Here is a 26,298-nt window from a genome sequence, read left to right as displayed (position 1 = left end):
TGTTGATGCTCAAAGGATGTCACGATCAGTTGCCAAATTAAGATTTCTCCTTTTGCCTTCTGGAGATGCTTAAGGATCTAATGCTCGGGAGCCTTTGGTTGAGTGCCCATGTCTGGGACGACTTGGTCATTCGTTGTTGGAACGACTGTTGGATTGTTTGAATTCTGATAGGGGCGTCTGGATAGGGTAAGGTGACCGATCTCCTTTGCCTACTTCCGTGGGACGATATAGACATCCTCAACATCATCTCTCCAGATGCCATTAATTTCCGAATTCCGAGGGTTCTTTGGAGGGGTATTCCTCGGTGGGCAGTTTTTTTGAGGGACCTTTTTTTGAGGGTGATTCTTGGGAGGGTAGTTATTGTAAGGCCGATTATTGTGGGGGTGATTATCGTGAGGTGCATGCCAGAATGGTCGCGGGAGCAATCCATCTTGGTGAGGGTAGTTTTGGACGCTTGGGGGACTTTCCCTCGGGCGTGGTAGTGGAGGATTGAAGATAATTCGACGGTAGGCATCGTCAAGTCGGTTGATCCTTTCGAAGAGACTAGCTATGGCTTCCTCAACTTGTTGGAACATGGTGAGCATAGTGGCGGCACTGAACACAAATACCCCATCTCAGGGATCTTTTTCCAAAGCATTCACCTCGTTATTAACTGGCAGGATGAGGTGTGAGTAGTCCAGAGTTGGCTCATCATTGGAGATAGCGTGGATTCCCAAGGGTTGGTTTTGTTGTTCGGCTTAGTGGGCGGGAGTAAAGGCAAATCTCCTTTTTCAATCATGTCTTGGATGATGTGTTTGAGTTTGAAGCAGGTTTTTGTGTCATGGCCTTTTCTCTTGATCATACTGATATTAGGCATTGGGGTTCCAGAAGCGGGATTTCTTAGCATCGGTCGGATCCGGGGTGGGTCCGATTGGTTGTAGCTTCCCCTGGTCCATGAGCCTCTTCAGGGCGCTTGCATAAGTTAACCCTATATTAGTGAACACTCTCTAGGCGCGCTCAGCTCTCTTGCCGGTTGGTTCAAGGAGGTTGACCTCATCAATCTTGTTCGTTTGACCATAAGGGCGAGATCCGGTTGAGGTGGATCTCTGGTAGCCTCTGCCAGTGGTCTTGGCTAGGACGCCCTTTCGGAGGTCATCTTCAATGCGTGTCCCGAGGATTTGCAGATCCTGGAAGGTCTTAATGTTTTGGTACCTCAGTAGATTGGCATACACTGGGGACAGATTGTTGATAAACTTTTCCACCAAGGTTGATTCACTCCGCTTGCTGACCAGCTGAGTACTTACCCTCCTCCATCGGGTTAAATACTCGGTGAATCCCTCATTGTCGTTCTGGGTTAGGACCTCAAGAGTACGGGTATTGGCTTGGATTTCAACTTTGTCGGCATATTGCTTGACAAATTCAACTGCGACCTCATCCCAAGTAGTAAGGTTCTTTGCATCAAGGGAGTAGTACCATTGGCGAGGGATCGGTTCCGGAGAGGCCGGAAAGATCCGGTGAAAAGTTCTTGCTTGACCCCTTTTATGGCCATGTAGTCTTTGAAGGCACGAATATGATTGAGTGAGTCCTCCACTCCTTTGAACTTGGGCACATCAGTCACGGTAAAGTTGTCACGTAATTGATCCCCAACATGTTTGAACCTTCGGTTGTTCTCAAGATGGATATTGTTACCCCGGGCTAGGAGCTGTTCCTCCAGGAGCTTGAGCCTTTTCTCAGTTTCGGTCAAAGGCGGAGTGTTGTGTTCTCCAGCTTCCTTGTTTTCCAGGGTGTCGATACAGGTCTCGACGCGATCCAGGGTGACCTTAAGAGCGGTGAGCAGGCTGGTTAGCTGAGCAGTCATGACATCTCTGTTGTTATCATTGTTGTTGCTGTTGACAGACGAATTTGAAGATAGGGCCATGGTTCTGAGGCAGAAAAACAACTCATATTACAACTCGATCTTACACGGCTCAAAGACTCAACGCAGATAGCACAAAGGGCAAGACAAGGATCAGACTCAACAAGACGAGGATGACCGTGTGTGGTTCCTCGGTGCTGACTCGATTTATGACGTGACGATGTTGACCGAACTTTTGACACGCGTCCAATGTAGTGGCGTGGCGCCATTGGACGAGTCTCGTGGTGAGACGAATCATAAGTAAAGACCCATAAGTACGTTTGCTTCGACTCGATAGACACGAGGCGTAATTGGAACGGTGGACTGAAGTTTTCGAAAATAGAAATTTCCAAAAAGATTCATTTGTCGCTTTATGGACGGCTTTCGAAGATAGAGATCACCGCAAGTCGGTCAGTTGAAATGGTTGTCTTATGTTTGTTTGCCAAAGACGGTTTTGAGTTTGAATCGGCTCGGAAAACAATGTACTGTCTCCCAAGACGGTTTTTTGAAATTCAAAATTCTATGTTTTGAAAATCTAGTTTGAAATGTTTGAAGAGGTCTCGGGGACGGTCCATGGTCCTCGGGATCTCGAAAGCGTCTCGAGAAAAGGGTGTGTGCTTTTCTCGGGTTTTGAAAGAGCCATTGTCGGCGCGAAATGGGTTAAAATCCGTGTCTAGACGCGGCGATTATAACAGCATAAAAAGGGTTAAAATCCGTGCTGACACGGGTTTTTGGCTTAGAAGGGTGGGTTACACACCAAGCAATCAAACCCCGATTTGCGAGAGGATACCAATCCAAACAAAATGTGTAAGGAGGGTGCCCTATCCTCGTGCTCGAAAGTGATGAAAGCTCTTTGACGAAACAAAAATGTGTAACGTCAATGCTATACATGACTCAATCGGGATTCGAAACGCGGGGATGAGAAAACTCATGCCGACAAGACGAGCCAATTGGTCGAAGAGGGTTAGGTTGTGGGTCCGGACAAGGAACCCGACCATGACCGTAATATCAATTAATACATTCCAACCAAGACCTCATTCGAGTCTCACCATCTAGGAATCACAAAGACATAAGTGTCCTAGTTATCCCAGCGGAGTCGCCAATCTATGGACATCGGTCCACCTGCACGCCCGGTCGATCTGCGGATGTGCAGCGGTATTTTGAAAGCCATGCTCGGCGGCGTAAAAAACTGCTTTCGACTGGATCGTGTTAGATCGGTCAGTTTCGTCTCGGTAAGGGTATCGAAACGATTAGAAAAGTTCGGAGTCGCCACCAAGCATTTCTGGGATGCTTGGAACCTGTGCGAATTCACTTTATACCTCGGTCAAACGAAGTACAAACCAGTGTTTGACATAGGCACTAAAGATAAGGAATCGTCCCCCTTTAGCATCCTATCTCTAGAAAGACTCTCGTACGCCCTGGATAAGGTCGTCCACTATCTAAAGTGTCTGAGTAAGAGGTGAAGGTACGTATTGGGAAGCGCTTTAATCAGGCACCCAATCCAGCCCGCAGTAGCGGCCTCTACTGATCGATCTTGGTTGGTTGAATGCAAAAGTTGATAAAACGGTTTAAATGCATGAATGCGCATCTAATAATTTAAACCTAACATGTGAGAGCTTTCTAAGTCGGTCGATTTAATCCAAGTATCAAGTATAAGATGTCGAGTTGGATAAATGGTTGATTTGCATGCATGATGGAAATTAAACACCCATTTACCGTATTAGGTTTATGGTGCATAATGTGATCCATTTGTCTTAGTAAGGTATTACGCATATATGAGTAGTCGTGTGATCCGTCCTATATCAGGGTTAACCAGAGTCGGGATCGTCCTAGACTAATATTGGAAGGGGAACAGACCCTGCACCAGGCGGCCACATGAGGCACGAGCCTGTTAGCGATGCAAGGGGGTCTCCCCTAGTTTTGAAAACATGAAAGAGATGGCCCGTTTAGGCGCGGGTCAGCCAACGGTTTAAGACGCGCTCTGACCATTTGAAAAACGTTTATAAAACGTGTAGAAAAATGGGTTTTTGAACCCATTTTGGTTTGAAAGGGTCGTTTAGACCGTATTTGTTGATTTGAGGAACGAGACTCGAATAATCATCATTATTTTGATGATATTCGGTGTCGGGTTCGACTTGGAAAGCTTGACGTGAATAGTTTTGAAAATAATTATGAACTAATTGTTTTAAGTTCATTTGAATATAATTAGTCAATACTCATCATTGTACCCGGGTTAAAATCCGGCATGGTATGTGGAACCAAGGATGACTTTGTGTTGGTGACTAATACATTTATTTTGGAGATGTAAAGAAATGATGAAAGGTTTTAAAATACCTTCCAATATATAAAGACATGAAATAAAAGGCTTTAAAATACCTTTTAAATGTTATTAACGAAATATTATCACCGAAACACGGATTAAACCGTCATGGTATTAAGAGCCAAGGGTGAAAAATGTTTTATGGTTAAAACTTGTAAAAATAAGTAAAATGGGTTTGAAAATATTTGAAATGGTAAAAACCAATTACAAATATGTAAATAAATTAGAGAAGAAAGACGAGAACAAACACGGTTGAGTTCTGTCCTAGGCACCCCATTGAGGCGCGAGCCTCTGTGCAGAATAAGGGGCTTCTGCCTCAGGCCAAAACTCGGTTTTGGCTCGTCTATCCTATGTTTTGGATCGTCTTATGCATTTTTTAGCATGTTATGGTCATAAAACAAGCAAAGACATGATAAAAGAAGGATTTTTACACCCTCATACTTACATGTTTGGTTATGGCGAGAAACCGACGTAAGTATAACAACTCGTTTGGTCGGAAAAGACTCGATTTAAAACCGTTTTGGTAAGTAGAAAGAGTGTTTTATTAAGATTAGTGACGGTGTAGTGGTCGAAATGGTCGGTCAAGTGATTTATTGCACGATGACTGTACCAAACAGTGTGTAAGGCTTGTATTTACGATCGGTAGGTCATAAATACGCTTCGGATTGTGACTTAAGAAGTCGAGTCGAGAATTTTAAGGGAGAAAAGAGGGGGCGGGCACTCGCGTAAGTTCTCAAATGGGGGCATTTGAGGGGTATTTATAGGAAAATGAGTGGTTGTGTGAGTTTTGAGCGACGTGGCCACCTGGGCTGCTCAAAGAGGCGCGAGGCACGTCGCGGTTCTTCGAGTTGTCCTGTCCCTTTCAGACAAATGCAATCATGATTTGTTTTATCCTAGGATTTGTAGTCACATGTTTGGTACTTCACCATTCATGAATCTGGGAAATCTTAGTATAGAAGGTTTGAAATGGTTTGTTTTTTGTGGTTGACTCGGTTTGACTCGTTGTTGGAGTCGGGATTTGAATTTTTGAGTCGCTTTTTGGTCCGGTGTCGGTTTTGACTCTAGTTAGTGTCATTGCGACCCCGTCGTGGTGCATTAAACACTCCAGGTACTTTTGAAAAGTTTTGAAATGTTTTATTTTCGAAATCGTTTTAAGTTTTTCGACGTAAAGTTGTACACAAACTGTCGATCAAACGCCGCGATTCCAAAACATGTTGTAGTCCGATAATCATCGAGTGTTTGTTTGAGTCTCAGCAGATAGTGGGTATCTACACATTTCTATGATCATCTCTAAATAAAGGAAAAATAAAATGAAGATCAAAGAAAGTTACGCTGTCTAACTTCAGGGCATTCACGCCCCTCCGACAAACATCATAAGAAGACTGTTGGCTCTTCTGACGACACACTAGCCAGTCCCTCACAACGGGGTACGCTCTCAGTACGTCCTTCGCCCTCGTGGGCACAAAGCCAGGGAAATAGGAGTACACCCACGCCTGCAAGCAAAATAATAATTATTACGAGTCGTTTTCTACAAAAATTATCTTTCATATTTTCAAGAAAGGTTCATACCTCCAAGAGGAGTTCAGGACCGACAGTGGCACCAGAAGTCCCCTTCTCCATCAGCTCCTGACGGACCATGGCCCTCACATAGCGCGTGAGGACTACAAAACTAGGAGTAACCCAGTCCCAACGACCTAGGCTACTTAAGTCAGTAAGAAACGGAAGAAGCTTCGTCGATAGCCTCTCGCCCTTGTCTCCGAAGTAAATCGAAGACAAGAACCACCACAACCACAAACGGGTCCGCTGCTCAGCAGTACAAGGTTGTGGAGGCAGTATGTGTCCATCCATCTTCACTCCCACCGGAACCATACAGCCAAAATATTTTTTGACGTAGGTACTCAGCACCAAACCAGGAACCTGGGATGCACCCGGAGCTAGGTTCCAGACAATCAGAGTCCTCGCCTCGGCCGAGTCTACTATCATGGCCGCCGACGGCCACACTAACAGCTCCTCTCCAGACGGCAGACCTGAGATCATGTCGTAGTCCTTCCAAGGTGACCCTGATCTCTCCAAAAGGCATATAAAAAGTCGAGGTCGTCTCGCAGAACTGATCAAGAAAGGCTCGAATCAAGCTGAGGTTAGCCCGAATCTTCCTCTCCTTGATCTCCTTCAAGCCTCGTACCAAGGCACCAAAGGCTCCCCGCTCAATGATAGCCTTTTCCTCCTTTGACAGCTTCCCGAAGGCGTTTATCATCATCGTATCACCGGAGAAGGACCTCTTATTCCCAGCCTCCTACGTCAATTCAAAAGAAAGCTTTCTTTAGCATAAAATGTGTAAGAAATAAATAAATAAGGGAATGACAAACTAAAGGCTTACCATGATCCTCGCCGTCCTATACGATAGGTGGCTCTCCGCCGCCCAAATGAGATGTCTACCACCCCATTTTTTGACTCACTCAGGCGCTCCTGCGAGCAGACGGCCTCCTCGTCCTACAATGGCCCTCCACGGAACCTCCTCCATCTCTTGGGTCGCTCCCGTACGCACTATAGGAATGGTAGAAAGGTTAATAATAGTGTTCATGGGGCCTCTTCCTGACGTAGACGGAATATTCTCTGCAAAATCGAAGTGACAAAGCGATGTTAAACATATTTTCAAGCATTTTCAAGCGTTTCAAGCATTTAAAAACGACCTTTCTAGCCATCTTTGGCCATATTTTCCAAGCCCGGCCACGCATGTGGTAGGTTAAGTCAAGACGAGTCTAAATTCAAGCCTAGTTGTGGGTTTGGATCGAAAATTCGGCAGCATTTCGCTACAATAGCAATTATGCCATACAAAAGTGTCCCGTAGAAGCTGTCACAAATTAAAAATCCGGCGTAACAGGAAATTTACCCATTACTCAAGGGTTCTAAAACATCAAGCTTCATCAAAAATGGACTAGCATAGGGCCATTTTTGAAGGGTTTTGCGGTTTAGCAAGAAACCGTCACATTTCGCGCTCAAATCCTTAATACTGGACGAATATTCGAAAAGGATACATGGTTATGTTCCTAAGATAATAAATTACTCATTTCTAATACCAATTTCATGAGACAAGTTCATTTGGGATGAAAGCCCCAAATATTCGAACGAAATGGGTATATAAACCCTAATTTTTGGACCCAAATCAAAGCTCAAATGCAAAATAAAGCAAGTACAAGACACATATCTCGATTAATCATTATTTATGGCAAGTTTTGATCAAGTTTTGATGGAATTTGGTTGGAACTTTGTTGAGTTTTGTAAAGAAAACAAAATAGGTTTGTGTTTTTGAAATAATACGAAACACGACATAAGTCGAGTTTTACCCAGACATGGGTGAGCTCGAGAAAAGACGCAGCACTAGATGCGCCTCTTCCAATGGTCGTAGTTTTTACTACCCCTCTTCCTCAGCGAGTTTCCAACCGAGATTCGTTAAAATTCGTAATAAGTTTGTTATTTGTCGGCCCGGGCTTCTTTCGCCTCTTCCCCGACATCTTATTTTCAACATATGGCTCCTTTTTGGGCGTTCTGTTCGTCCGAATCGGCATTTTCTCTTCAACAGACTACAGAAAACCACGACATTTTGTTCTCCGGCGAGAATTCATGATCACTAAATACAGTTCATGGGCTTCTCCTCTTTATTGGAATTTCGCTTGCGATTACCCGAGCGGATTTTCTCCTCAGTGATGTCAAGGACGCGTCATTGTGGATCTCTTATTTTCTCCTCAGCGGTGCTAAGGACGCGCCGTTGTGGATTTAACATATGATTCTTCCCCACAGAGTTTATGGTAAGATTCTCCGAGGAGTATTTGTACCTTCGAATCCTTCAACCAGGGGTGTCTCAGGTATGGTTTCTTCTTGTGGCCGGCGAACTTCCTTACATAGTCTAATGGACTTTAAACGACCCTCCCCGATAGTCGACACACTCTAAAATGTTCCCGATAACAGGTCCTTGGTTCAGACCCCGTGAGCCACCTCGCGTCGCCATAGTTGTCAGGTTGTAATCTTCAGTTGACCTCGTGGCTATACTTTGACTTTCGCTTTATCCAAGCCTCATTCAAAGTAGGGGCTCTGTAGATACCTCATTTCTACACCTCCCCCCAAACCACCCAGTGATGATTGGGCCGCATGTTTGATACGCGGAAGGATTTATGACAGTCCGTAAGTTCATCGTCAAGTGATATCCAAACACTCGAGTCAACCCCCGGGTCGTCATCTACGCACCGATATGTCCGTTTTGACAGTAATTAGTGTTCATTTGGAGTCCGGGTCAAAAACCGCTTCATTTTCTAAAACCGTTTAAATGCCGAATCGGAATGTTTCATAATGATCTAGAATTCTCTAGATATTTATTCCTAATTAAAATTAATATTTGAAGTAAATATCTACAGTAATATTGTGTTTCATAGAATAAGGAAGTGTAAATCTACTGAAATTCCATAATAAAACGCGTAAATCTTTCTTGCTAAGGAGGAAACCGCTGGAGAAAAGACGCAGCAAATGTTGCGCCTCTTCGAAGAAACACAGTAGTTCTTGCGCCTCTTCTCCAGTCCTCTTTTTGCATTTTCCAGAATATTTTCGAGATTTGTTTCCATATCCGTGTCATTCCAAAACTCTTCCATATGTTTAGTATAAATAGAGGCCTTCGGCCTCCATATTTCGCACACAAGTGTTCTGCCCTTTCTTTCTCTCTCTTTGCATTCTAGACTACGCTATTGCCTTTTCACGCCTACGTGCTTGATCAATCGACCACGTAAGCTAAGTTCATTCTGAGTCCTAGTCACGTTGCTTGGACCGACCAACTTGACCAACTCAACCTTTAATCAACCTAACCAATCTACTAAATCCTCTAATGAGGGCACTTTCCACGCATATTCAAGTCGAGCAATTACTAAACGATAACTTGTCAATCTCATTTCGTCAAAAATGTAAGTCTTAGGGTGTAAATCCCATGTTATTACTATACCTTTATTTTGTATCAATTAATGTAAATCAATATCAAGAGCACGTTTGAAAACCGATTTGAAATCAACTTTTTAAAGCCGTTTTTACGAAATATCAGAGGTCAGACGTCGAGAAGAAACGCAGCAGCAGCTGCACCTTCAGGAAGGATCACAGCCTTGTTGCGCCTCTTCCAGTCACTGCCTGCTGCTCCTGCTCTTCTTCTTCTTCCTCGACTTCCTGCAGATTTCCTCCTTTTCTTATTCTTTTGTTTTCCTTGGTTCTCTTTGTTATTTCAATATATAAATCATATGTTAACAACTCCCTTTTAATTACAATGCTTAATTCGTCCTTAATCCCGAGTAGTTCAATACTTGCCGGTTTTCGCCGTTTTAATTCAAATCGATTCTTCGGGGTTTCAACTTGTTCATGTCAAGGTTCTGGAGTCCCAATTTAATAAATAAGTTTCCTCCGAACCTTATTTATCTAGTTTCGTCTTAATCTAACCTCAACTATCGCCATTTTGTATTTCCGAGACAAGTTCATTGTATAATCATAATCATGTAAACCGCTGTAATTTCTAGTTTTAATTCGCTTTATGACTTGCCAGATACATATGATCAGTTAAAACACTTCAATTCGAGTCTAATATCAATAATCCATCTTAAATCTCCTAACGAACAATAATATGAATAATATTTGATTTATCGTAACTATTATTATTATTATGTATGATTTAATTGTATGGCATTCACATGTATTGAATCTAATATTTACTTCGACCAAATTATTTGCTAAAACACATGTTAACCGACATAGTCTAATTTCACATGCTAGGATTAATCCATGTTTGTTGCATTGCATGCAATACATCGACGACATATCAAATATGAACGACTTCCCTAATCATTAGTAGAAGCCGCTATCGAGGCGGGCGGGATTTGGTGTTCGAATTAACGAACTTCTTGATACGTAATCTCTCCCCTTACTCTAGTTATCTGTGGACATCTGTGTCTATTGGCATCTCGAGAGTCATTCTAGACATAGAATGCTAAGAGTAACGAGTTCTTAGTGTTCATGTCATTACTCTGTGTCTCATGGCACGAGGTATTCGAACGGTTTCCAATTTTCCACAATAAATTGGTGGCGACTCCACAAATGCAGGCTTATTCAACCTTTCACCGGTTTCAATGCCTCACAAATCGGTAACGGCCCATGATGTGTTTTGGCAAACCAAGGTTCTGTGGGAGAAGTGTCAATGACTCAAAACCAAAAAGCGCGGGTGCACGCGGCACGGGAGGCCCTGTAAACATAATGGAAACAAATCATGATGAAATCAACAAGTAAATAGAAAGAGAAAACATAATGTAAAGCAAGTACATTGAGCAACAATAAGCAAGTAAATAAATGAAGGGAAGTGACCAACACTAATTAAAGGAGACAACTTGGATTGATGTATAGAAGATGAATCTCTTTAAGTCTTCAAATTACAACCCAATAACTAAATGTAAACTATTGGAAAGAGTATATCTAGCATAAGCTAAAGAGTAATTAAGTTATAATTAAGGAAAGATTATAATGGAGAACAAGTTTTTCTCTCTAAATAACCCTAAAAATACACCCAAATAAACTTAGGGTTTTTAATTCTAGGTGTTAGCTATTTATATGGAGGTTTAATAGAAAGCCCCAAAGCCACAAAGTGTACGAAACTGAGCGGGTGAAATTTTTACCCGGCACAAAAATAAGGCGAAAATGCAAAATCTGACGAAAGGTGAATTTTCACCCGGCGGATGAAAATTTCGCCCGGCTGGTGAAAATTTCACCCAACGGGTGCGGGTGAAATTTCACCAGGCGGCAGAATTGCTCCAGTTTAGCTCCAAAATGCTTCTTGGCCTTTTTCTTCCTTGATTCACTTCTTTTTTACTTTGTCCGACTCGATGACTTTGACTTCTACACTCCGCCTCGTGCCCGTGATCATCCTCCTAGCAAAAATGTAAAGCAGAAGGTAGAAAGACCTTCAAATATACTTAAAAGACGAGTTGGGAACAGAGGATTTATTTATACTAAAATGCACCTTAATTAACTATTTGTTGCATGAATTAATGGCACAAAAAAAGAAACAAGATGAGGCTGAGATTCTTGCTCCTCCTGTCAAGGAGGTTAAAGCTAGGGCGGATAATCTGCATGAGGCCAGGAAAAAGATTAGGAGCTTTGCTTCTTCTCATTCTTCTTCAATACTGTCAATGGACAATATTGAAACTTCCACTAATGTTGTTGCTGTTGTGGATCATGCTGTCAAACTTTTGGCAAATGCCTTGGGCTGTATGCAAGAGGTATTCCATGTTCCCTCTTTACTTATTTTCCTTGTAGTCTTTCTTATTAGACTTTTGACATACTGTTCTATAGCTTGATTAGGTTCCCAAGCTTGTCTTTTCAATGCTTATCAGGCTACCTCATTGGTGGCCAGGATTGATATCTTGAATGATGATGTTGATAAGTTGCAGTCGGAGTTTTCTTTTGCCAAGGCTGATCTGATTGCTACCAAGGCTAATCTGGAAAGGGTAATGGTTGAGCGAGATGCTACCAAGACTGAGTCTGAGTCCAACAAGTAGTTGCTGCAGGAGGCGCTGGATAAGAATGAGGATAAAGTGGCAGCTATGTCTGAGCTTGTGGATGCTCGAGCCGGATGGAATCTTGATGCTGAGATGGCTATTGCTGCTGGAAAGTACCCTGAGTTGCACAACTATGGGGAAGAGCAGGAATTTGATTCTCCAGGAGACCAAGGTGTTGCTGCCAGTGTTGAAGATGCACTACTACAAATCCAGGCAACTACAACGCCCCTTTAACAACGATTATTCACGAAAATCACAATAGACGTTGTAGAATGTATGGCGCGAATTTTACTAAAATCAATTACAACGGGTATGGTTATAAAAACCGTTGTTATTAGTTTTAACAACGGGTCACACATGCGGAACCGTTGTTAATAATTTGGCAAAAAATTGGCGCAAAGTTAGTGAAAAGTAATCACAACGGTTATTTTTGAAACCCGTTGTTAAAACTTATTTAACAACGGGTGTTTTTTACAACCGTTGTTAAAACATATTTCACAACGGTTGTTGTTTAATAACCGTTGTCAATACCTTCCATACTATAAACCACACAAACAGAAGTCTTCTCAGACCACAAAACACAACCCTTAATACACAATCACAAACACAAAGCGACAAACAAACACAAAACACATACACACTCTCTTTCTCTCTTTCTCTATTTCTCTCTTTCTCATCGTCGCTTTATCTTCTCGCCGTCACTGTGATTTCATCGTCTATTACGTTCTGTATTTATCAGGTAAATCTCGCCGTCACTGTTAGTTTCATCGTCATTATTTTCTTTTTCTATTTATTTCTTTTGCATGTATGTGTTTTTATCGACCATTATGTTATTTGTTTAAGTATTGTTCGCATAATTAGTTACTAAAACAATGAAGAAGCAAGATGAAGAAGTAAGATAAACATAATTAATATATATATATATATATATATATATATATATATATATATATATATTTATAAATACATAAATTAAAAAAAAAAATTACATATGTAAAAATGCAATTCTTATATTTTCATGGAGGATCTTATTGTGCTCTATCGTATCCGTCCTCTCCTCCTTGGCTATTTGGAGGTTCCGTTCAGCATTGCTATATCGTCATATAGCCGCAATCGCTGCTTTGCTCCGTCAAGCCATTTTCTTTGGCGTGCTTCAGTGCGGATCGAGCTTCCGCAAGGTAGCTCCTGAAACTTTCCTCAATATGGAGGAACCGGCGGATGAAGTTGTTGTTGTTCTCGATCATGGTAAGAGCCTTTAGGATGAAATCATTCATTTTGTTAGAGTTTTTTGAGTTTGATTTGAAAGATTAAGTAGAGTTTGTTTTAACAGTTAGAGTTTGGAGATGAATATATGAGATAATGGAAATGTTAGTTGAGATATGCAATGTATTTATACTAAGCAATGTGTGGGTTGAGTTAATTGCTTTTTAATTAATATATATGTTAGGAAGTTGTGCCATAATAATCATCATCATATCTCTCAATAATGTTGCTTCAAATCCTATTACTAACCCTTCTCATTCCATATTATCCGTTCATATGTACAAAGATGTCGGTAATAATGCATGCATCGGAATTCTAACAGTAGTAATTATGCATGCATCTAGTAATATTTAATTTTTATTTTTTTATTTTTTAAGAACAAACAACAACGGTTATTGCGAAACAACCCGTTGTCTTTAGTTATAACAACGGTTTTGTATATTACAACCCGTTGTTATAACTTTCCCCCCAAAATTGAGTCACACTTTCCACAACGGGTTTTTATACATAAAACCGTTGTTAATAGTTTTAACAACGGTTTCGTTAAGTAAACCAACCGTTGTTAAAACCTTCTACAACGGACGCTTTAACAACGTCCGCTTTTTTATATAACAACGGTTTTTGACCGTTGTTATAGCCTGTATCTGTAGTAGTGATGCCGAAGAGGCAAAGGAAGATGTTGGTGATGCTGCTTCCAAGGGAGAGCAGTAGTTTTAAATAATGCCTGTCTGGTTTTGACCCATCCAGGGGGGATGTCCGGGGAAAGACAATTTTTATGTTTTAGTGATCCTGGTCAGGGAGGTTATCCCCGACACGATTGATATATATTTTGCTACCTTTGCCCCATAGGGCTTCCTTTTTTAAATCATGTTATAATTTCTTTACACCTGTTTTCTTCAAATCTGTTTTATTTTCTTAATTATATGATAATATTTCAGTTCTTCAATCTTGTGCAGTTTTTATCCTGTATTGAGTGAAGTGGGTGGGAAGGCGGCCTGATTAGAGAGCTTATGTCCCCTGGCTGACTAGAGGGACGGGTATTGGGCTTGCCAAGAGGACATTGTACGTGTAGTCAAGATATTTCACCTTCTTACCCGTCACATTGCTGCGTCCAGCCGTTGTAAATGTGTGCGCCAAATAGCGAGGTCAAACAATTTTGTCATGACTCATTGGCCCTATATTTGTCGTATCTGGTTTTGGTTACCAACTTATGAGGCACGATAGGGTGCAAAATAAATAAGAAGTATTTGAAGGAATATGAGTAAAATATAATAGATTAGCCCTCAATCCTGAACATTTTTTCATGTAATAACAGATCATGTATAATTTTTCAGGATTCAAATATTATATTAAAGATGCATATATTATGAACAGGGTTGATCATTCAAGTTTCACATATAAGGCAGACACATAGGATTTGCATATTGAACAGATAAGACAGGCAGGTTTGACAAGTAAAGCACGTGGGGTTGAATATATAAAACATGCATAAGTAGTATCGAGTTTTTACCTAATCATGACAGGATACCACTTTATTATTCTGGGAATTTATACATGAAATAATTTCAAATGAGTTACATCACAAGACCTTGGAATCATTTCTCCTTCCAAGGTTTGGAGCCCGTACGCTCCTTGTCCGACGATTGAGTCAATTATATATGAACCTTCCCATCCACGGGCTAGTTTTCCTGCCGATTTTTCATTTTTGTTTGGGAATACTTTTCGTACGACAAGGTCCACTTCCCTGAAAACCCTAATCTTGACGTTTTTATTATAGCTTCTAGCTATTGCTTGTTGATATGATGTTATATCTTGAGGTTGTGACCGCTTCACAGCCATACACCAATAAGTAAGGTGTCTGACCAGTTAATGTTTTTGGAGTTGTCCTGTCTGCCCATAGTACTAATGGAAGCTCCTATGCCCATCTGCCTCGTCTTCTTTTCTCCTACTTCTTTAAGCAACTGATAAACACATTGTTATTTGATTAAGCTTGACCATTTGCTGTTGGGTAGCCAGGGGTTGATGGCACCATGTTGATATTCTATTCAACATAAAAGGCCAAGGTTCTTTTTCCAACGAATTGTAATACTCCGTATTTTGATAATAAATTATGAAAGTAATTTATATAATTTTATAATTGATTAAATGACATTTCTAATAATAAATATAAGTAAGACTTTAATTAAATAATAAATTAATAATTCAAGTAGGTAATTGGGTTTTGCTAATATTTAACATTCGACCGTGTACCATTGTTATTTGGGCCGATTTTTATGGTTCATCTAGTACGAGTGTGATCGGGATTTATATCTGGTAATTAATAATAATATAGTATGGAAATAATAATATATAAAGGTAATAATATTTATAATAATAATAATAATAAAGTTATGGCAATAATAAATTAGTAAATATTGTATTAGGGAATCCTAGTTATGGTAAGATTAATAATATATGATAATAATAAAATAATAGTAACGGCAATTCCTATACTAATTAGAATAAGGTAAGTTACATAGTTTCCTAATTGACCTCGTATTCTCTAAATCATACACTATAAATATCACCTTAAATCTGAAAAATAAATCACAAATTAAGAGGAAGAGCTTTTGGAGACGGAATTTAGGAAGCGGTAATTAATAGGTAACAACTTCTAATCTCGTTTTATTTTCTTATACAGCTGAATGTGAGACGATCTTAAGACACTTAGAAACTGACCCAAACCTTGACGGAATTAGACCAAACTTTGGGAGGTGGTACGTGGGATTGCAGGGGTTGGAATGAGTGTAGTGGTGGTGTCAGGTAAGGCTTAGGGTGGTGGTGGCAGGCAGCTAAAGGTGGCTGGTCAGGGGGTGTTGCGGGTTAGGTCGTGAGTGGTTTTAGGGAGTAATTGAACCCTCTAATGGTCGAGTCTTTACCTGGGCATGGTAGGGTTGTGATGGGGGGAGGTAGTCGACCACCGTTGAGGTGTTGGCGTGGTGTGAGGTGGTGGCTGGTGTTAGTGGTGGCCGGAAATCGCGAGAACAGGGGTTTTGACGCAGCTGTTTTAAGACGAGCGTCGTGGCCGCGTTTCTGACCGTGAGTGAGGATAGGGGGTACTATTAGAACCGTAGTAGACCAAGGGTGACAATGGTGGTGGCCGTTGGGTGTGGGAGTGGCTGTAGTGGTCGTGGTGGTGTGTTTTATTCACGGTGGAGAGTTGGTAATGGCGAGTGGAGAAGAGGGTTAGGGCATGCGTTTCCGGGCTGATGGTTGTGGTTTGATGGGTGGTTAGGGGATGGTTGGATAGGCCGTGGTGTAGGGAGGTGGTAGGCTGATAGGGTGGTGGTCGTGGTGGTCTGTGGTGTCGGGTTTGGGTGTGTTTATGGGGGGGTGTGTACATGGTTTCTAAGCCTTGTTTTGGGGGTTTTTGTGTGTTTGTTTTTGTGACGGGTTTGAGTGGGTAATTCGGGTGACTCGGGTTTGTTTCATTAGAGGGATATTAATATCGTAACCTTTAATAATTATAATAAATTATTAATTTGAATAATTAAATAAAAGGAGTAAATAACTAAATACATAATTGAATTGAATTATAATATTTTTATTAGGTGACGGTTGTGAAGAATTATAATCGGATCGGATTGCTTTATTTATTGGATTGCTTAAGCTGCATAATTGAAATTGCTTGCCCGGTAGGGATAATCCTACTCAACTCGACTTTTAATTATCTATGTTTGGTATGGTGGATTACTTACGTTAAAGTGAATTGATCGTATGTGAATTTTGTTGGTTGATATAATCGTAATTGTTGGAAGGGAGATTCATATTGTATATGTTGGTTGATAATATCGTAATGATTGGAAGGGTGACTTATGTTGATTTGTGTCGGTTATATTGATGAGCTGAATTGAATTGTTATTGTTGATTGGAATGTGGTTATTATAAAAAGTTGTGCGACAGTAAGTTGTACGTTGTTGAGGGAGTTTGTACACTGGGATGATTGTAATATGTAAGTTGTGAGGGAGGGGTACTATTATATATTGCGGTACGTTGCTAAGGGAGGGGTACCAAAGTAATGTGAGCACGTTGTTAAGGGAGTTGTGCTAAGTAAAGGAAAGGAGCACGTTGTCAGGGGGTTGTATAATAAAAGTGAATTGAATTGGATTGATAATTTTGTGTTGTTGTTGTTTAGTTTTATTCATACTCAACCTCGCGGTCGACTGTGTATTCGTGAACACCTGCGGTGAACCGTTTTATGGGGAGCAGATTTGACAGGTACCAAAGATTAGCAGACTTGGGAGCATTGGGATGAGAGCCAAACTTGGAACCTTAGATGAAGTCTAGATCACATATATAGTTATATCACTTATTTAATTTCCGCTGCGAGTTGTATCAATTTTGATATTAAGTTTTAGTTGATTAAAATTGTAAAACATATGTAATCATTAAAGTTTTAATTTAAAGTACTTTGGTGAGTTAGACTTTGTTATACATTACCTCGGGAAACTGAGATGGTAACAGTCCTATTTATTTGGGAATGTCTAGCTAAAGGCTCCTGAATAAATGGGGGTGTTACAAAGTGGTATCAGAGCAATACGATCCTCAGGCCTAACCAATGAATAATAATGAACTTAGGATGTGTCTAAATAAAATGAACCCCGGGTATAAACTGTTAGGAGCCCCTCTTAGTGCGGTTAAGAAGCGCGCCTTAATTCGTACCATAGCCCTTCCAATTTTGAACTGGGAACCTTGAGAGAATACTTGAGAGTGTGGGGTAATCTAAAATGAATATAGTATATTTCTTTTAGGAATTTTTGTTTGTCTTGATTGCATATTGTTGTCATTGATGATTGCGGTTACGGGGGCGTAACCTTATTTTATGGAGGTGGGGTGTGACATAATTTCTTTGAAGCATTCTTATAAGCATGTTGATATGAGGAATTATGTTGGCATGTTTGTGGAAGGTGTGAATATGATTAAGCATGTGAAGTATTAATTATTCTGTGGAATTGTGAAGAATGCGATTTCGGTTGATTTAACAAAATTTTACCCTTGATTGTTTTTGCTGCCATTTACAATCTGTTTAAAATTCTTATACGAGATTTTTATTTGAGATAGCTTTATGAGTTAGCTTACATATTCCACTGGTCTTGTGTTCAAATAATATACGGTTTAGGAAAAATAAATATTTTAGTGGACAGTAGTCGAAATATTCCTGTACAGTGATGTTTTCGCCCCATGTTTTTGTAAAAATTATCATTTAAAAACTACATAATGATTTTTTATAATTCCAACTCCATTGTTTAATAGACTTATGTATGTTTCTATGTTGATAAGCCACGTTGTAAGGAAATATTTTACAATTTATGGTGATTTTTACAAATTGACCTAAGTTTCTGACAAGTTGCTGTAAAATTTTTGTTTCGACCAAGTAGTATGTAAAATGCATTATAAATTGATCTTATGAGCTTTGGCCTTCATTCTTTTTCTCATGGATTACTAACTCTCTCTATTTTATAAAAGGTATAATTTTTGAAGAATTAATTATTTTATTAATTATTTATGATTTTTAGTTTTAGCATGTTTTCCTTAGTCTTGAGCAAATGAAAGTTTTTGTTTCTTTATATTTTAATATTGTGAATTGTGTATAGTAGATTACCATGTCTAGTGATATGCGGAATGTGTTACCCTAAGCCATATATATGTTCACTATAATTGCATCCATATTTAAGTTAGATACCATTATTAAGAAAGAGTAACTAAACCTTTATGCGTAGCTTTTGTGATAGTTTATTACTTATTTTGGCAATGTATTCGCCAATAGTTAAATAAAATTAGTTTAAATATATTATATGTTGTGGTTTTGCTACTTGGAAGCAAATCAAATATTTTTGTATTCATTTAACCATTAATTCGTGTTGGAAATTATAATTGTTTATATTACAATGTGTGTTTTAATATTTGTGACGTTACAACAATGAATTGTTAGTTCCTACTGTTTGATATTCCGAACTTCGAGGACGAAATTTATTTTTAGGGGGAAGGAATGTGATACTACGAGTGTTTTAAGTTATTATTGTGATCTCTTGTTCTAAGATTGGCATGATTGATACTCGTAAAATGCATAATTGTTGGATGATGCTTAGTTATGAGAAAGTCTATGTGTGTTGTGGTAGTGGTTGTGGGTGAACTTCGAGACGAAGTTCATTTTAAGGGGGGAAGACTGCAATACTCCGTATTTTGATAATAATTTATGAAAGTAATTTATATAATTTAATAATTGATTAAATGACATTTCTAATAATAAATACAAGTAAGACATTAATTAAATAATAAATTAATAATTCAAGTCGGGAATTGGGTTTAGCTAATATTTAGCATTGGGCCGTGTACCATTGTTATTTGGGCCTATTTTTATGCTTCATCTAGTATGGGTGTGATCGGGATTTATATCCGGTAATTAATAATAATATAATATGGAAATAATAATATATAAAGGTAATAATAGTTATATTAATAATAATAATAATAAAGTTATGGCAATAATAAATTAGTAAATATTGTATGAGGGAATCCTATTTATGGTAAGATTAATAATATATGATAATAATAATATAATAGTAATGGCAATTCCTATACTAATTGAAAAATGAAGAGAGAGAGAGAGAGAGAGAAAACCCCCTAAAAAATAACGATTGAAAACTCTGAAAACAAGGAACCCTAGGGATCTGAGACCAACAAAAATGACAGTAATAAAGAGTAAATCCTCGGTTTCTTCAACAAAAAATCAAAAAAAAACAAGCTGATTCAAATAAATTTGATCTCCTTTCTTCAACTAGTGTAGATGAATTTCCAGTTTTGTCACGTAATACAGGTCCGTCTAGTGCGGATGTAAGCAAGGAAAGGCCTATGAGTGAGGTGGTTGGAATTGCGCCTCTGAATTTAGAGAGCTTAGTGGAAGAGCCAGTAGTGGAAGAAGGTCCGATTGTTGCTGCTTCTACTGTGTTGGAAACAATTGTAGAGGAGCCTGAGGAATTGTTGCAACTTACGGAAGCAGAGGTAAAAATCGAACTTGATTATTGGAAAAACTCTGTTTATTGTTTCATTCTTGGGGCTAATCCTCCCTGGGAAATTGTCGATGGATTTAGTAAGAGATTGTGGTCTAACCATCAGGTGGATAAGATTTCTTTCCTTCCTAATGGTGTGTTCTTAGTGCGTTTTAAGTCTTTGGCGGCTTGTAATGCAGTTTTGAAACAGGGGCATTTTCTATTTGATAACAAACCATTGATAGTTAAACCTTGGACCCCTGAAATTGAGTTGGTTAAGCATCCTGTTCAATCTGTTCCTGTGTGGGTTAAATTACACAAGTTGCCTCTTAAGTTCTGGGGTAAAGGAATCCCTTAAATTTCTGGGCTTTTGGGTAAATTTGTGAAGTGTGATCCTGCTACAGATGACAAGGTGAGAATTGGATATGCTAGGGTTATGATTGATATTGAATTTGGGAAACCATTGAAGGACAAAGTTAAATTTTTAGATGAGCATGGAAAAGTTGTGGAGATAGATGTGGAATACGAGTGGAAACCAATAGTGTGCAGTGTGTGTAAGGGTATTGGTCATGTTGCAAATGAGTGCAGGAAAGCCAAGAAGCAACCTTCTCCCACTGTACCATCCAAAAAGCCTGTCTCTAAAGTGTGGAAACCTAAGGTAGTGGAGAAGAACAAAGAACCTCTTGTTGTTAATCCTGCTGAAACCAGTCAGTATACTCCTAGAGTTGAAATACAATTGCAGACGCCTGTTATATGGCATAAGAATGGCAGTTATACTTCTGGTCCTTCTCAAGCCAGGCCTATCATGAGGATGAGTAGACAAGAGGTTACAGATGGAGCTTATAGTGTTCACAAATTTGGTCAACAATCTTTTATGGAAGCCTTGAACAAATCCAAGACTACACCCAAGGTAGGAATTGGGACGAGTGGTAGTGTTCCTCACCTTGTGGTAGGGAATGTATAATCTTGGCTTCTGGAATGTCAGGGGGTTAAACAATCCTACCAAGCAAAGGCATATAAAGTGGTTTATGCATATGAATAAAGTGGGGTTGTTTGGTCTCCTAGAGACCAAGGTTAAATCCTTGGCTCTGAATAGTTTGCAAAATTTATTAATGGATGGTTGGAGCTTGTCTATTAATAATAGTTCTCATAAGGGTGGTAGGGTGTGGATTTTATGGAATCCTTCTATCTTTCATGTGGACTTTCTTAATTACTCTGCTCAATGTATTAATATGAAGGTTACTGAACTGGCTTCTACTATCTTCTTTTACTTATCCATGGTTTATGCTTTCAATGATATTCAAGCAAGGGAAGAATTATGGGCTCAGTTGGTAGATTTCTCTGTTCATATCAAGGATCCCTGGCTAGTTTGTGGGGATTTCAACTGTGTCTTGTCTCATGCTGAAAGGTTAGTAGGTAATAGTAGTGATAAGGAAATTGATGATTTTCAAGGGTGTCTGACTAGCTGTGGTTTAGTGGATAGTCCTACTAGAGGTTCCTTCTTCACTTGGAACAATAAGCAGGATGTCAGTTCAAGAGTCTATAGCAGACTGGATAGGGCTTTAATTAATCAAGAATGGAGTGATCAAATGCCTACTATGTATGCTCATTTTCTTCCTGAAGGCATATTTGATCACACCCCTTGTCTGCTTAAGAGTTCTGGTCAGCAGAATAGTTTTAAAAAACGATTCAAATACTTCAATATGTGGGGAAAATCTCCTTATTTTCTTCAGTCTCTACAAGGATGGTGGAAAAACTCAGGCTATGGCACTAAGATGTATTGTCTTGTTAAGAAAATGCAACAGTTGAAGCCTTATTTTAGACAATACAATAGGGATTACTTTTCTGATATTGAGAATAGTGCTATGCTTGCCCTGAAAAATCTGGAGTATATCCAAGCCCAGCTTGCTATTGACCCTAGAGATTCCTTGTGGCTGCAAAAAGAACAGGATGCTATTGGTGAATATAAGGAATTGCAGACTGCGTGCACTCTCTTCCTGAGTCAGAAAGCTAAGGCTGCTTGGATTAAGGATGGTGATAGTAATACAAAGTATTTCCATGGTGTTATCAAAAGCAATTTTATGAAGAATCAAGTGTTGTCCATTTCTGATATGGCTGGGAAGGAGCATGAGGATCCTCAAATGATTCAGAATGCCTTCCTTCAGTATTATATTCAGCTTTTAGGGACAGAGAAAGCTACAACTTCGTGAATCCTCGATTGTTAAGCAAGGGGTTGTGTGTAATCCTGAGCATTAGACTCAGTTACTCAGGCCTGTCACTAGCCAAGAAATCAAAGCTGCCATCTTCTCAATTCCAGATAACAAGGCTCCTGGGCCTGATGGCTTTTCTAGTGCTTTTTTTAAGGATTCATGGGATATCATTGGTACTGAGGTATGTGATGCAGTCCATGATTTTTTTATCAATGTTAAGTTACTCAAGCAGCTCAATTCTACTATTCTTACCCTCATACCTAAGTGCAATATGCCTACTCAGGTGCCAATTTCGACCCTTCACTCTCTGGCACGTCAAGCATCGAGCTACGAACTCAGCAACTTCCCTCTTCATATTCGGCCACCAAAAAGTCTTCTTGAGGTCCTTGTACAGCTTATCTCCCCCAGGATGAACTGAGTATGGTGTAGCATGTGCCTCAAAGAAGAATTTTCCTCTTGACTCCTCATTATCCGGAACACACCACCGTCCTCCAAACCTCGGACTACCATCGCATGGATAACAAACTCGGAATCAACTCCGACCCGCTGTTCTCATCACTAACTGCGCCACTTCTGAATTCTAGCATCGGATTCCTGTAACTCTCGGATCTCCTCATATAACTCCGGCTCAACGGTCAAGTCCCAAAGAGTCTCTCCCTTCCGAATCATGTGGATTCCCATGTCTCGCAGCTCATTATGCATCCTCACCCTAGATCTGGCACTGCTCAAAGCATGGATGGATTTCCTGCTCAAAGCATCAGCTACGATTTCTCTGATACCACTTTGTAACACCCCCATTTATTTAAGGGCCTGAACTAGGACTCCTCAGATAAATGACAGTGTTACCATCTCGGAAACCCGAGGCAGTAGATAACAAAGTGAAGAAAACACAGTACTTTATTAAAATGTTTATAGTGAGATTACAACTGGAAATAAAACAAAGTCTCAAAATACGACCAAAAGATAAAGTCTGATAAAACTACTAATCACACTAAGGTGGGCTAGGCACTAAGTCAGTCATCCAAGCTCTCTTCCCGGCCAGCTCCCATCAGTCTCTCTCGAAATACCACAATCTGCTCACCAATAATTGGATCATCACAGCGTACACGAATACACGTGGTCGGCCCGCGAAGCCGAGTAGGTAATACAATGAAAACAAAGAACATAATACACATGCTCCTCCATCACCACCACCGCCATCACAACTCATAACCCGGACAACCCAGCCATACCGATCCCCGGTAGACTATACTTCGACCGTAGCCGATCTGCCAGCACGCAGCTAAGGATACCAGGGCAAGTCCTACAGAACCCGCCTGGGCCTTATCACCACACCATACTCACCTCCACCTCCACCAACTCCGATGCAATAATATATTAAAACAGTTCAACGATAATACTTAACAGAATTAAATCAGACAATCATATTATAACATGTAAATTACCGAATCAGTCAATCCAGTCACATAGTACTATATCAAGTCCAGTGTATTCCCCTACCTCAAATAGCGGTAATAAGCTAACTGCAGATCAGAAGTACTCCACCCGAAACACGCCACCTAAACATATACATAACATAATTAATTCACTTAACTATTCCCGTTCCCATACTCAAAAGTCACTATAAGTAGAAACTTTCCCAAATTAGAAGTTACTAAAAATGTAAGTTACCCAAAATAGAAAGTTTCCTAAAATGGGAAGTTTCAAAAATAGCAACTTACTAAAAATAGAAGGTTACTAAAAATAGTAACCTTCCCGAAATAGAATCCCGACTCAAAGCCTAAATATATGATTCCGTCATCGCTACATAATATCGACTTAATAACTAAAACTAATAATAGAAATAATAATAATGTACATATTTTCCGACTTACTAAAAATAGAAACCGTAACAAAAATACCCAAAAACAATAAACTCAACCCGACACACAAACGCACCCCCTTCAACCCGACACAACTCCCTCCAACAACCACCAGCCCTCACCAACCGACAACCAACCAGCTCGACACCAGTCCGCCCGGACACCTCCAACCACCACCAACGTGGTCGACCCACGCCAGTGGTCAGAACCACCACCACCAACACCCCCTGTCTGCAACTCTGCCGCCACAACAGGCCCATTTCTGACTCGCCTGCCACCACGACACATCCCTGCCACCTCGCCTAACCACCACCCTTGACACCACCGTCGAACGGCGACTCTGACACACGTGGCACCACCGATTCGACCTCCCCCGAGTCCACGGTGGTGCCACCCCATTATCCCATGTCTGAAATGAAACAAAACCACCCATATCAACCCCGGCGCCTAATCACCACCACTGCAACCACCAACAGCGACGAAAACCACTCAACCTACCACCACACGACTCGACTCACAACCAGCAACACATCCCACACCCCGACAACTGCTATAACAGCCCCTAAACGACGTACAACCCAGATCAAACTAGCGTGACAGAAATGAAAAACAGGGGACCTTACCTAAGACGGCCGTCGATCTGCGCTATTCCGGCAAGTACGACTACCCTCGTCCAACAGCAACAGCTTCCCTAGACTCACGGCAGACCCTACTCCCTCCACCCTTACCGGCGTGCGCTCGTTGGCTGCAATTGGGGCTTGCGGCGTGGAGGAAAAGAGGTTTGATGATGATGATGTGTAAAAAATGACGGTAGGAAGGGATTGGGTTTTAAGGTTGATTTAGGGTTTGGTTTTAGGGTTTTGGTGAGTGGTAAAATGGTAAATGGCTAAGTGGGTAAATGGGTTATAACATCTTGACCCAACATGCCACCTAAAACTATAAACCCGACTCATCTTACAATATGAATCAATTAATTACCTTTACGCTTTTACCATTACCATAATAACATGATTTAATTACTTTTACGTTACTATTAAATAATAATATCTCGCTCAATCGATAATAAAATACGGGGTATTACAGTCTTCCCCCCTTAAAATGAACTTCGTCCTGAAGTTCGCTCCCATAACAAACATGTCATCCGAATATAAAAGACATCCCGTATAACTAACACAGTCAAACACACAGCTAGACTAAATAAACACGAAATGTTACATTCTACCCTCCTAAAAAGAAAGTTACGTCCCGTAACTTACCTCAAGTGAACAGATGTGGATAACTCTCTCTCATTGCGGCCTCGGTTTCCCGTAGCCTCCTCTCGCCTTATGATTAGTCCACAAAGACCTTCACTAATGCAGTCTCTCCGTGCCTGGTCTTTCTAACTTTCCTGTCCAAAATCTCCTTAGGTGTCTCGATGTAGGTCAACTGCTCGTCCACCTCGACCACATCATGGCTCAAAATATGCGAAGGGTCACTCAAATACCTCCACAACTGAGAAACATGGAAGACATTATGTACCCTGGCTAAAGCTGGTGGCAGGGCTAGCCGATATGCCACCTCTCTAACTCTATCCAAGATCTCATATGGCCCAATAAACTTCTGGCTCAACTTCCCCCGCTTCCCGAATCTCATCGCTCCCTTCATCGGAGACACTCTAAGAAGTACTTTCTCTCCCACCATGAAAGAAATGTCACTTCTCCTAGCGTCAGCATAGCTCTTCTGCCAGTCCTGGGCAGCCCTCATCTTCTGTCGAATGATCTGCACCTGCTCAACCATCTCCTGAATCATCTCTGGTCCCAAAACTACCGCATCAGCTCGGTCGTCCCAACACACAGGACTCCTACACTTCCTACCATATAGAGCCTCAAATGGAGCCATCCCAATACTAGCGTGATAACTGTTGTTGTATGAAAACTCAATCAACCCCAGTCTATCCTCCCAAGACCCACTGAACTCCAAAACACAAGCCCTCAACATGTCCTCGAGTGTCTGAATAGTCCTCTCTGTCTGACCATCTGTAGCTGGATGAAAAGCGGTGTTCATCTTTAACTGAGTACCCATTAATGACTGCAACTCCTGCCAGAATTTGGATAGAAACCTGGAGTCTCTATCGTAAATGATGTCCTTGGGCACACCATGCAGCTTCACCACATACTGAACATAAGCCTTGG

The 26,298-nt window shown here is 40.5% G+C and overlaps 1 protein-coding gene across 1 annotated transcript; it reads left to right on the top strand.

Moving 5' to 3' along the window:
• Positions 1-21,167: 21,167 nt before the first annotated feature.
• LOC141630636 (uncharacterized) lies at positions 21,168-22,265 on the top strand. The gene has a single exon (XM_074443417.1). The coding sequence runs from the start codon at positions 21,168-21,170 to the stop codon at positions 22,263-22,265; it is 1,098 nt and encodes a 365-aa protein (XP_074299518.1).
• Positions 22,266-26,298: the final 4,033 nt, after the last annotated feature.

This window comes from Silene latifolia, chromosome Y, assembly GCF_048544455.1.
Source record: "Silene latifolia isolate original U9 population chromosome Y, ASM4854445v1, whole genome shotgun sequence".
Taxonomy (NCBI): Eukaryota; Viridiplantae; Streptophyta; class Magnoliopsida; order Caryophyllales; family Caryophyllaceae; genus Silene; species Silene latifolia.
This window is presented reverse-complemented; position numbering and strand designations above follow the sequence as displayed.